The sequence below is a fragment of the Borostomias antarcticus genome, assembly GCF_949987555.1.
Source record: "Borostomias antarcticus genome assembly, chromosome: 5".
Taxonomy (NCBI): domain Eukaryota; kingdom Metazoa; phylum Chordata; class Actinopteri; order Stomiiformes; family Stomiidae; genus Borostomias; species Borostomias antarcticus.
The window spans coordinates 6149419-6162002 of NC_140238.1; the positions used below are offsets into that span (position 1 = coordinate 6149419).

Sequence of the window (12584 nt, forward strand, 5' to 3'; positions counted from 1 at the left end):
TACTGGATTGATAGAAACCGCGAAAGAGGGTCCAACCAATCGAAATTATAACATCGATAAACCGACCAGTTCAATTCAAGTCAAACACTAAACACACCACAATAAAACTATAATCAGACGTGAGTGTTTTACTGGAGGTCTTGTGGACGCTTACGTGCTCCTCGATGGGGTCTCCGGTGGTGGGCGCGTAGGTGATCTGGTACTTCTGCACAGGGCCCTCGGCGTGGTCCCAGCCCACCGACAGAGTGCTGGTGGTGGCGTCAAACACACGCAGGTTCCTGGGGCCGCTGCGGGGCACTGGGGAGGCAGAGAGAGAGAGAGAGAGAGAGAGAGAGAGAGAGAGAGACGGTTAACGAGGTCTCGTTGTCAGCTCTTCCTCTCAGAGGGAGGCCATAAAGACGACGGAAACGAGCAAAAGCGGAACTTGTTCCTTTCATTATAACCACAGGAATGAATCCGTCGAAGCCTTAAGGAACGCAGTCTGGAATCAAGCGCCACCAGACTTGGGCAGAGGGGGCGGAGCCAGCACATTAGCCTACCTTTCACATCCAGCTGCGTTTGAACATTATTTAATCGGGAGCGTAAATTCGGGGCTAAATGAAAAACTAATTTGGGTAATACACTTTGCCGTTTGTGTAATAAAAACCTCTGTGAAGTGAGTTAGCGTGGAAGAAAGTCCACATAAACCGCACCTTGTGTGCCAGATATACTACCCACAGCTCGCAAGAGTGCAGGACCTGTTAGCAATACTTGAAAAGTGGAAATCTGTAGTCAGTGACCAATCAAAGGCCAAAATCAGCCTCTCCGCACAGCCCACTATCTATGCGGGCCAATCAGCATTCGATACAAAATCCGATCAGATTCTCATTGGTGTCGAATATCATAGCTTGTTGCCGTAGCGTTCAGAAGGAACGTACTGGTGATTGCGGTGTCATTTGTGGGTTGTAATGATATTTGTAGTCTTGCAGTGTACAGGGTATGTGAAGCGATATATATACAGTGGTACTGTATGTGCTTATACAGTAAGATATACGGTAGGTGTGTGTAGGAGGCCAGAAGGTAGGGTCTTACGTGTTGTGCCCTTGTCGTTGGCAGTGGGACCCTCTCCATCGGCATAGAGGGCCACCACTCCAACGTCGTAGGGTGTGTCTGGGATCAGCTGCTCCAACAGGGCTGTGGTGGACGACCCCGGGACCAGGACCTACAGAGGGATACACACACACACACACACACACACGCACACACGCACACGCACACACACACACACACACATACACACACACACATGCAGATCAGTACGGGATATAGCTGAAGGAAGGAACGCAGAACACACAATCTCATGAGCACGCACACACACACACACACACACACACTCACACACACACACACACACACACACACACACACACACACACACACACACACACACTCAGACAGCTGTTTGTCTCAAACACCTCTAACAGCTCTCCTGCACTCAACAACCACTTGTGTTGTCACTGATGAGTGAAAGGGAAGTACAAGACTTCTTTGATCCGGGCGGCCCCTCAGGGCAGACTGTATAATAACACAGGCTCATTTGGCGACAGTTGATTATAGCAGCCTGCCTCTTCCAGCCTCACACTCATCAGTGTTTTAGCCCTGGGAGGCCACCTGGTGTGTGTGTGTTTGTGTGTGTGTGTGTGTGACTGAGAGAGAGTGTGTGTGAGTGAGAGAGAGAGCAAGAGAGAGAGCAAGAGAGAGAGAGAGAGAGAGAGAGAGAGAGAGAGAGATTGGAAAACAAGTTTCTCCCCTCATCCTCTACCTGCTGTGTCCTTGGGTCAAATTCCACACAAGTCCCGCAGCGTGTTTGGTTCACCTCTCAGAGCTAAATTCTCACACTTGACACATTTTCCCCTCTCTCCGCACCTCGTTGCTCCATTGGCTGTTTCGAGTCATCAAACCCTCATTGCAAGGAGGGTAGGTTTAAGTGCTAACAATGTATCTTTCTGTGTTGAAACAAATATTACAAGCTGCACGTTTAAATTGGTAGTGCGCGCACCAAATCGCCCCCCCCCCCTCCCTTGTTAAAGCTGATGGTGCTTTATGACGCTGGCCACATTGCTATTGACTCGGGGAGCTGGAACGTACTCTGGAAAAGCCTGGCCCCAAGTCCGTTATGACATTATCCTCTTCAGAAACCCAAACAACTGGCTGGATGAAATGAGCATGAAAAAAAGAATACCCCTCTCACTATCATTAAGACAGAAGTGAGTCACTCTTCAAAGGACTGATGTTCTCTGACGCCTAATAAATGAAGGGGTCTCTGTGTCTGAACGTTTCAGACAAGATGGGGAAATGTTTGTAGTGTCACATCGCGACACTTTGTAAGTTGTTTGTGGTGGTGCTGAGCGTTGCCATGCGTCCTTTCCTTGCAGACATTCAATTTATTGAGAGAGATTTCCACTTTAATCAACTCAAATTCTCGGAGACAAACCGAGAGCAGTTACGGTTAGAAAAGAGGAACCCCATTTCAGCCGAGAGTGATGGTCCATGTGGAGGACTGAATGTTCTGGAACATTCTCTTTCTAATAGTTAGGGGTGCGGTTGTTCCACTCCTTTTACACAGTCCTGTTTGCAGTAAATCAGTTGGAGTGAAGTGAATGGTTGGCTGGGGCCCTGACCTTTGAACTTTGACATGAGGGGGGATTAATTAGAGGCTTGGAGAGGGGTGGTGTGTGTGCGAGGGTGCGTGTGTGTGCCTGCATGTGTGCGTGTGTGTGCCTGTGCGTCTGTGTGTGTGTGTGTGTGTGTGTGTGTGTGTGTGTGTGTGTGTGTGTGTGTGTGTGTGTGGAACTGACCGACTCGTAGGGCTTGGTGCCGGTCAGGGGTGCGTAGACGACCCGGTACTGCAGGACCTCTCCTGTGGCGGGCTCCCAGCGCACGTTCAGGGTGTTGGTAGTGGGGTTGAACACCTGGATGTTTCTCACGGCGGTACGCTCCACTGTGGAGGAAGGGAAAGAGGGAGAGAGAGAGAGAGAGAGAGAGAAAGAGAGAGAGAGAGAGAGAGAGAGAGACAAAATGTGAGTGAAGAGGGCAGCAGCTGAAATGATCAATGAAGTCCTCTGAAAGATTTTAAAGTGTTTAAATAACACCCAGGAGCATTCTACCTGCAGCCATTGTAACTTTCACTCAAAAACACAGTCCCTCTTGCACTAACTGACTCTCATTACTACTTCACACGCAACAACACATGAAATATTTGAAGCCGTGACACCAAAGACTGATAACCCTACAACCCAGCTGTAAGATGTACGGTGAGATAAGTCTAAAGAGCTCTCTGGGAAAATTGTGCAAAAAAAATGAAAGCAGATGTTTAAGGTCTTTAAGGTCTCCTCAGTAATGTAGAGGGCAGTACACTGTGAGTTTTTACAGACCAAAAATGATAGAGAAGGAAGATTTGTGACATCATAAACAATGTCAATGAGTCTACCGTAGAACATACTGCACCTAGATCAACTGAGAGCCGCGAAACACAACCATACATGGAGCGAGAGGATTCAACCACAAAATGGAAAAGGGCAACCTGATTAACGTCGGTCAGACATCACAAGAAAGCTTTGGATTCCAGAGATAAATATAGAGAGCTGTAACTCAAATCAAAGTCACCAAGGCCATCACCGCTTAGTCTTCCTAGGGGTTGCATGTGACAGATTTACAGACAGGCTATTTGGATTTGGAACATCTAAGAAAGTTCCGAGGGCACTAATGGCCCAAGGTGGGTAACAGCAGTGACCTTGCTCAAGGATCACAAGCTGAAAGTCATAAAACAACAATGCATCCTTTCATTCCATTGCCTCTTTTATTTTTTTCTTTCCAGAGGGGAGCCGATTACTCACACTGTACACACCAACAAACACCCATCCTTCCTTTACCCGCCCCCCCACCCCTTCCCAGCCCACCCACTACCCGTCATTGCACCTTATAAATGGATCTAGTTACGGTAAGACCGGGAGAACACGACATTCTAACCGTTCCAGCAAGGAGGAATTCCTTCCTACGGTATCACACCATGGAATGCTGACTCACTCAAGGTTGGGTGTCAGGCTTGGAAAAATTAAACAGGCGGAAAAATAGTGCCTTTGCGGTTGAGTAAATGCATTGTTTATGACACCCAACCCAGAGAAATGGATATGTACGGTACGATACTTTCAATGAGAAACAAATTGAGTCACTGTTAATCGGTCTAGCTTTGCTTCCAGACATTAGAAAGGTTGACTTGTTTCACGGGCTACATCAGCAACTGAGACTGAGACATGACTTGGATGGGAAACAAGCGTTTACTGGCATATAGCTCCAGCAGGCCAACAAACTAGGTCAAAGGGTTCAACAGATGCAAGCCCTCAAAGGATAACCGCATGAATAGTCCCTGTTCGTTACCAAACTGTACACACTTCCCCATGGCAGGCTTCTATGGAACAATGTTGATGGTGATACGACAATGTTGTATATTGTAAGTACTGGGTCTTGAATATCAATCCGCTCTAGTCAGAGCTGCCTGAGAACTGTCTGAGACTAGAGAGCCTGCCTTCACTCCCTAACATGACACCTTGGCTTCAGCTCAGCGAGTTACCGCAGACTGGGACCCCGGTTCGATTCCCGCTTCGATGGCGCGCGACGGCGCTTATGTTCACTCACGTGTCTTTCCGTTCTCTGACATGCGTTTGCCCTCCCCGGGTTGGTAGATGGGGACGACGGTCACTGTGTAGACGGTGTCGGACAGAAGGTTCTTCAGGACGGTAGCGGTGGTGGTGCTGGACACATCCACCTAGCGACACAAGCAGACACAAAAGCTCTGTAGAACAGGCGAATCCTGTGCTTCTTTTCACGATTTCATGGTAGTTTGATACCGGTAGGAATCAGGAAGGCAGAAAAGGAGGAGACTGGTGGGGGGTGATGGATAGGCTGATGCTAGAATGGATCGTCCGGAGGGAGGAGGGGAGGGAACTTCCGCTACATGTCATCAAATGCTCACAGCGGAATCGTTTGGCAGCCAGGAGGCGCGTGGGCAGTGAGCATGGGGCATTGTGATATGGGGAGCACCCCCTACTCAGCACCGTCCTGAGTAGCTCCACTCCTGGGTCCAATTTCCTAAATCAGACTGATCCCTGTATCCACGTCTGACCCAGTAGCTGCCTAGTGATGTGATTGGTTGATGTGTAGCGGAGTCCCCTCTCACCCTCCCTCCGGATGATCCATTCTAGCGTCAATCGTGATGGATATGGGGATCGAACCCCAGGCTGAAGGGGGTGGTCTGGAGTTAGTCACAATGCCAAGAGGGCCAGACTTGGTATAAGCTAATAGAGGGGTGAACTGTGCATGGCTAAGCCAAAGGGTGTCCAGCCTACCATGTCCTCAACACCCCCAGTGGCAGGTACGTAGTAGAGCCTGTACTTGCGCACGCTGCCCTCCGCAGGCTCCCATTGGACGTTGAGGGTACTGGTGGTGGGGTCGGTGACCTGGAGGTTTCTGACTCCACCCAGAGGCTCTGGAGAGAGGCAGGGAAGAGCATCTTTTAGTGTGCACACCAAACCTTTGGACTTCTTATAAGACATGATTCTTGACTGTAAACACAAAGATCTTTAAAATGATCCATATTTTTTTCAACAAACCAAACTAGGTATGACTTTTAAGAAACTATAATGTTTTATCACAACATTGTCCAGGTTACTGACTATCATGTTGTAATAACATGGTCCAGGACAATTAGTACTACATTATCATAACATTGCCCATGACAATAACTATAACATCAACACAACATTGTCCCAAGATACAGTAATAACACCCCAACACTGTCCCAAAATAATAACTATAACAATGTCACAACGTTGTCCTGATGTCTCTGAGAGAAGGCGACTCACTAGTCGTGCCCTCTCCTGATAGGTCCAGGCTCTCGCCGCTGGCGTAGATGGCCGCCACGGTGATGCTGTAGGGTGTGTCCGGGGTCAGCTTGGGCAGCAGCACTGTGTTCCTCTTTCCTCCTATCTGGGTCTGTGTCAGGGGCGAAAGAAAGACAAAATGACCGTCATCAAATTCACAGTATCTGACTTCAGTAGACTGGCTGGCTGAATGTCGTGCATAGACATGTGTTTATGGATTTACTGCATACCCACGCAGAGGAAACTGACTCTTATGGTCTACAAAGATAGTCCTTTATTAGTCCCGCAAGGGGAATGCTGTTATCTTTTTCCTCCTTTGATGTGATATTCAACTACCAATTCCCCCAAATGCTTGTCTCAGACAAAATCCATCCAGACAAAATGAAGGAAAATTAAGAGTTCCATCATAACCGCAGACACTGTTTTTTTGTTTGTTTGTGGGGATACCACTAACTCCCTTGCCATTTTGTCTCAGTGTCAGTAACTGTGTGGAAAAATTTCCACTGGAGAAATACAAAACTGTCAACATCTTTGTTGAAGAATGCAGCAAAACTTTTTGGATGTTGTTATTCTAGTAACTTCTAGCCAAGGTAAACCTATGCCCTGGTGGCCATAACCGTTGGATGTGCCATAGACTAGAGGCATGAGTGGTGAGTTTATTACAGTGCTCTTGGCTTAGGAGAAGGTTCATGAAGGAACTTTTTTGTCACTTTTATCACCTCATACATATGGCTGAGTAAGGGTGTGTTTGCGCGCACGTGTGTGTGTGTGTGTGCATTTGTGAATGTTCACATGTGCATGCATATATGAATATTTATGTGTGTGTCTGTGTGTGTACAGTATGTGTGTGTGTGTGCGTGTGTGTGTGTGTGCGTGTGTGCGTGTGTGTGTGTGTGCCATACAGCCTGTGTGTACAATGCATGTGTTGTCTGTGTGCTGTGACCAAGAAAAAATCAAAGGACAATAGAGGAAATAACAGTGACAGACGTCATGTCATCGTGCCAGCGGGACATCGTTCCTCGGACATGAGCGCGAAGCGCGTGTCTCCCATTTCCTAAACATGGCTGTTGTCCCAAATAAAACAATGTGAGTCTGCATGCGCTCCCCTGCATGTGTTGAAAGGCTGACCGTGAACCAATACCACTTGGCTGAGCTTTACTCATTAGCTTCCAGCTTTCCAATCGTCTCTTAACATTCCGCGTCTTATCGCACACGCGATGGACACAACGTATCCTTGTCTCAAGTGCATGTTCTCTCAAAAACAGAAAACAAGTCAATGGAAAGTCCAAACAACTACCTCACATTATCACACCTCCCGCTGGCAATCCTCGAGGTGAATATAGTAACACATTTTGACATTAACCCGACCCAGATAAGATAAGAGAGAAAAACTCTGTAATGAATTTCCTCTCTGAGATGGAATCTGTCTACTAGCACCACATGAACATAAACACCTAAACATCTTGGCGGCGTGAAAAAAACGCAACAGACTAAACTAATAGCCGGCCTTTGAGAGCAGAATGACGTGAGCCTAGACTGTTTTGTGTAATATCCCTGTAAACACCGTCTACAGCCTGTATCCTCTGGAGTTTATAATACACCGGAAACCCATGGTACCACACACAGTTAGATAAACACACCACCAGAGTCCGCATAGCCTCCCCCTCCACATACGCACACACACACACGCACACAGACACACACACATACGCATACACACACACGCACGTGCACGCACGCACGCACACATGCACACACACACACACACACACACACCACAAAATACACCCCCCCTTAGGCTCTGGTCAATGTCTCTCAACCCCATGGTAGTGCTAAAAATCATCCTCTATAAAATTGTGACATCTGAACATTTTTACAAGGGGAGATTTTCAATATCTCTCTTAGGCAAGTTCCCATCATTCAAACTAGACACAGCCCGCGCATTTACACTGTCAGTGTGTAAATAGGCCTTCACCCCACTCCCCAAAGTGCTCTTAGCACTTTGTTTACCCTGAGACTAGTAAGGGGGAGTTAGATTGAATCAGGGTTGCAGTGACCTGAGTTGAGCCGCGTGTGTGTGCGTGCGTCTTGGTCTTACCGAGAGGGTTTTGCCGCCAGCGGTGGGCACGTAAGTGATCTTGTAGTTCTGGACGCGTCCGGGGGCGTGGTCCCACTTGACGTTCAGAGAGGTGGTGGTCTCGTTGAACACCAAGAGGTTGGTAGGGGGCCCTGTGGGTGCTGAGGTCGAACACAACCAAAAATGGTTTTCACACACGTGGTCGATCGAAACAGAATACCCTAATACGACTACATGATGTTGCAGGCTACTCAAATGAATTGAAGGCAAGCAACCAATCATGCTTAGATTCTCTGTTGTAGGTTTTGATTACAACAAACATACTCACCAGGAGTGATGATGATCTTGGGCACTAGAGAGGGAAAGAGACAAGGGAATTCAATCTGATTCGGCAGTTGAAAACGACAGTACAAGTCCATTGCAAAACAGATCGTTAAAGTTTTATTGTATAGAGTTAAATTCCTTCGAAGAGGCGGTGCGTCTCGTCTTACGCGTTCTCTCGGTTCCCAGCAGGTCCTCGCTCTCTGACTCGTCGGGGTAGATTGCGGTCACCGACACGTCGTACGGGGTGTCTGGGTCCAGGCCTTCCAGAACGTAAGTGGTCTCATCGTTGTTCAGGATGGCCTGAGGAAGGGAGCGTCAGGGGTTAACGTGTTGTAACATGTAGGGAAGACCATATGGGTCAAACGTATTGTTCTCATTGTCCTATTGAGACATGTCCCAGACCGGAATGTTGACGCTACAGGGGAATAAAGGTCAAAGTGTGTATGTGGGAGTATTCTTCTTTTTTATGAATCAGTCAAAAACATAATGAATCGTCTCATGTTACTGGTAAGCGACAGAATGTGTCCTCTCTGCTCTGGTCTCGAACTCCTCGCCCCCCTCACAATGAAGCCACGCCCCTTCCCCCCGACCCTCTCGTCCGCCCCGGACGCCGGACGTCTCTTACGTATGCGATGTTCTGCTCTCCTTTCCTCGTCCAGCCGATACGGTAGAGGGCCACGTCAGAAGCTCCGTGGTCCCAGTGGGCTCTGAAGCTGGTCTGCGTCACCTCCGAGAAACGCAGGTTCTTGGGGGCGGGGACGACGTCTGGAGAGAGAGGGGAGAGGAGAGGGGGCGGAGTGACGCGCTGGATCTGAAACCCACGGTCGTCATCGGACTCCGTCTTTACAGAGCGGAGCTGCCGCAGTGTTCCTTCTCTCGCGGTCCCGGGGAACCCACAAGGGGAACGTTTGCCAGTTTTATGTTCCAGCCTGGGATTGAGATATTTTATTACACTTATCCATTTCAAGTGCTGGATTCAAGGACAGACGTGAGTTGCCAGTGGACTGGTACCAAAACCTACAATTCTTGTGTACACAAAGTACTTGGATTGTGGGATGCATTGGATTGAATTGTAGAGACCATGGAGTGAGGATAGGACATTCTTCTATCATGCCAGAATGTCAGACTCTGTGGGCTCCTCTTACCAGTGATGGCGTCCCCCAGCATGGGGTTGCCATGTCCCTCGTCATAGATGGGTGTGACGGCCAGGCCGTACTCCGTCTGGGAGATCAGGTTGTCCAGAACCCTGGTGGTCAAGTCTCCGCCCACTTCCAGCTGTTGACCAATGAAAACAATTTATTCAAATGAAGTCATTTATTCATGGTGGCATGTCAGAGGAGTTCCAAATAATCTGAGAGGTAAACAGTGGGAACTTGTGTTTATCCAAATGAGATAGCTGACAAGGGGGCAGTTATAAATCCGGAAGGTTCCCAGAAGTGAAGGAGTATATACAAAAAAATAAACACAAACACAGTAAAACACAAAAAAACATTATCCAAAGAGCAGGAAAATGCAATGTTTTCCAAGACTGAAGTAAGGCAATGATTTGATGCATGGGGTCATTGGGGTCACACATGGTCATTGTTTCCATGTGTTCCAAAATGTCTGTCTGTCAAATTTTATTTGTTTTTCAATTTAGAGTTTTACCTCTGGTGGACACTTCTTTGCAAGGGTTTCTAGATCGTAAATCCCACAGCAAAGCCAGGACATAGAAGGATGCCACGAAACTACTATTCCAGAGTCATTATACATCAGGTAAACAGAGAAACTCACTCTCAGTAAGCTTAGCACCACATGAGCCCCCCTCTCACACCGATACACGCAAACCCTTTCTCTCTCTTACGCACACAAGCACTCACATCAAGTACAGATCCTCAGTCTCCTCAGGACCCGCATATGTGTTTTTCATTTCACAGGCCCCGCAGAGGCGGCCGCCATGTGATTTATGCCTCAGGATGTGGCGAACGCCGCTCGCCAAAACCTGCCATAGCGGTAGAACTCCCAGGAGGCTGCTGGGCTGTAAAGTATCCGTCCCGCGCCGGAAGTCAGGATGACTCGCTCAGCCGCTGAGGCAAACCCCCCACCACCCCACCACCCCCCACCCCAACCCTCTCTGTCTCTGTTATAGTCTCCGGTGGGATCTGCTCTCCCCATCTTCCTAGTGGAATGATCCATCTTCCAGGTTCTCTGTCCAATAGCGAAGCCCCAGAGATCCCCTAAGTACACGGTAGCCCCCGCATGTACCTCTGGACAGCTGCAGTTTGTGTTAAGCTGTCTAAGCTAATATGGCGAACGATCCCTTGAAGGTATCAACATCAATTTATTGTGGATCAGTATTACTGACTATGGGATAAACAGACAAGGGGTTCAGCACAGGAGTTTGTGTAGACGTTGGAGTGTAGACTTTGAAAGGGTTGGATAGGTCAAAGGATCATGTTTATTAGTCTACCTTGGTCTCTGATGCTAGGGGGAGTTTTTGACACCTGGTATAAACCTATCCAGGTCTTTCAAGTTGACACCAGAGTCCAAGGTAAAGCGGTTAGAGGTTATTTGGGGGCTTCTCGGATGAAAGGTCCAGGAGTCATTTTGTGACAAGGCACTTTCAAACCTCCCTGCTCCTAGAGGGAAGGGGAAAGCTGGGGGTTGTTCCTGAACAGGGTCCCGGTCCCTGTTGTCACTGGTGTGGGGTGGCGGTTCACATGTACACACCCTATAGACCCAGAGAAGGAATAATGCTATCGCTCATGCTAACGCTAACACACCTCCTTAGCTTCTCCTTCCTCTGGCTTGTAGGTGATGAGGTATTTGCGGACCGCCCCGGGCGCGGCGTCCCAGTTGAGCCTCATGGTGCTGTGGGTGACGTCAAAGACCCTCAGCTCTCCGGCAGGGGGCATGGGCACTAGAGAGAGGGGGGGGGGCGCAGAAACAGGTGAATGTGGAGACAGAGGGATAGAAAGAAGCAAGAACAGAGGACAAAGCCAGGCATGAAATACAAACACGACCTAGCAACAATTTATAAACAAGACGTTTGACGTAAGACGTGACTGTGAATTGCGATCATCCAATATATTCGATGTGATCTGTTTTCCGTCTACAGCTACAGTACACAAATCACACTGACAGCGACGCCGCGGTTACGTACGCGTGACTCCCTGGTCGGTGAGGGGGTCGCTGGCGGACTCTCCGTGGAGGGCGAAGATGGACAGCGTGTAGGCCGTGTTGGGGATCAGCTGCACCAGCTGCACGTCAGTAACATCTCCTCCCACTCTCATCTGCCGGGGCCAACCACAACACAACATAACACTCAGGGGAGGGGAAGGGAGGGGGGGGGGTTGTTTTTCGTAAGTCTCATCCTTTTTGGGGTGTTTTAGACTCTAGCACATTCGAAGGCGACACATGCACGTTTTACTGCGATTCAGCGTTTCCAAAATTAGCTCTTGGTGGGCCTCACACCTAAGGATGGGGCTCTCTTGGTAGGTTGAGGTCATGGTTTTCACCCCCCTCTGTGTCCAACAATGGCATGTTTCCGCTGTTTCTGCATCGGTGAAGTGAGAGTCGAACACTACTCGCTTTGTAAGCAGCTAGAGTGTGACATCTGCATGTTGTCAGGAGTTATTGGCAGTTATTGGCCTCGGGCTGTTTGGTCATTGGCAGAGCGCTTGTGTACTGTGTGTGTGTGATTGTGTGTGTGTGTGTGTGTGTTTGACTTTATCGACCCCACAGTTCACTATCCGGGGGGTCTCACCTCCTTTTCCACAGAGGGCTCGGTGGCGTTGATGGCGCTGTAGAGCAGCATGTATCCCGTGGCGCCCGCCGCCGCCTTCCACCTCACCCTCATGGTGCTGGTCGTCTCATCGTAGATGGTCATGTCTCGCACTGCGCTGAGGGGCACTGGAGAGGGGTCGGGGGGGGGCGCGGTGAGAACAACATGTTAGACTAACAGATCAGCACGCACACACTTACTGTATACACTCACACGCCGATTACCACACACTCGTAAGCAGGGGAACACACAAACACGCACGTTCATGGCTTCACGCACACACTCTAACAGAACCTTTTCCAACATTGCTTGTTCGAAGCAAGAGCCAACAATAAAAATCTAATTTCGCTTTTAAAGCTGAGAGAACCAATGAGAAATCCTTTGTGACCTTTTATAGAGAAATTACTATAACTATAAAATGTTGCTATTCTAGGAAGGAAAGATGCAATAACAGAGAAGACAAGAACTCAATCTCACTTGTCTCACTGCTTAAAGTGGCTTA

General features: G+C 48.6%; 1 protein-coding gene across 1 annotated transcript in view; it reads right to left on the minus strand.

Moving 5' to 3' along the window:
* Positions 1–12584, minus strand: part of col12a1a (collagen, type XII, alpha 1a) — a gene marked incomplete at both ends in the record, with an annotated part of 62929 nt that overhangs the window by 23186 nt on the left and 27159 nt on the right. The window contains 14 exon segments of the mRNA XM_084438402.1: positions 155–297; positions 1072–1201; positions 2838–2980; positions 4675–4804; positions 5385–5524; positions 5901–6030; positions 8017–8156; positions 8324–8347; positions 8487–8619; positions 8945–9084; positions 9465–9594; positions 11082–11218; positions 11462–11591; positions 12065–12210. Coding sequence (XP_084294528.1) covers positions 155–297; positions 1072–1201; positions 2838–2980; positions 4675–4804; positions 5385–5524; positions 5901–6030; positions 8017–8156; positions 8324–8347; positions 8487–8619; positions 8945–9084; positions 9465–9594; positions 11082–11218; positions 11462–11591; positions 12065–12210 — 1796 coding nt within the window.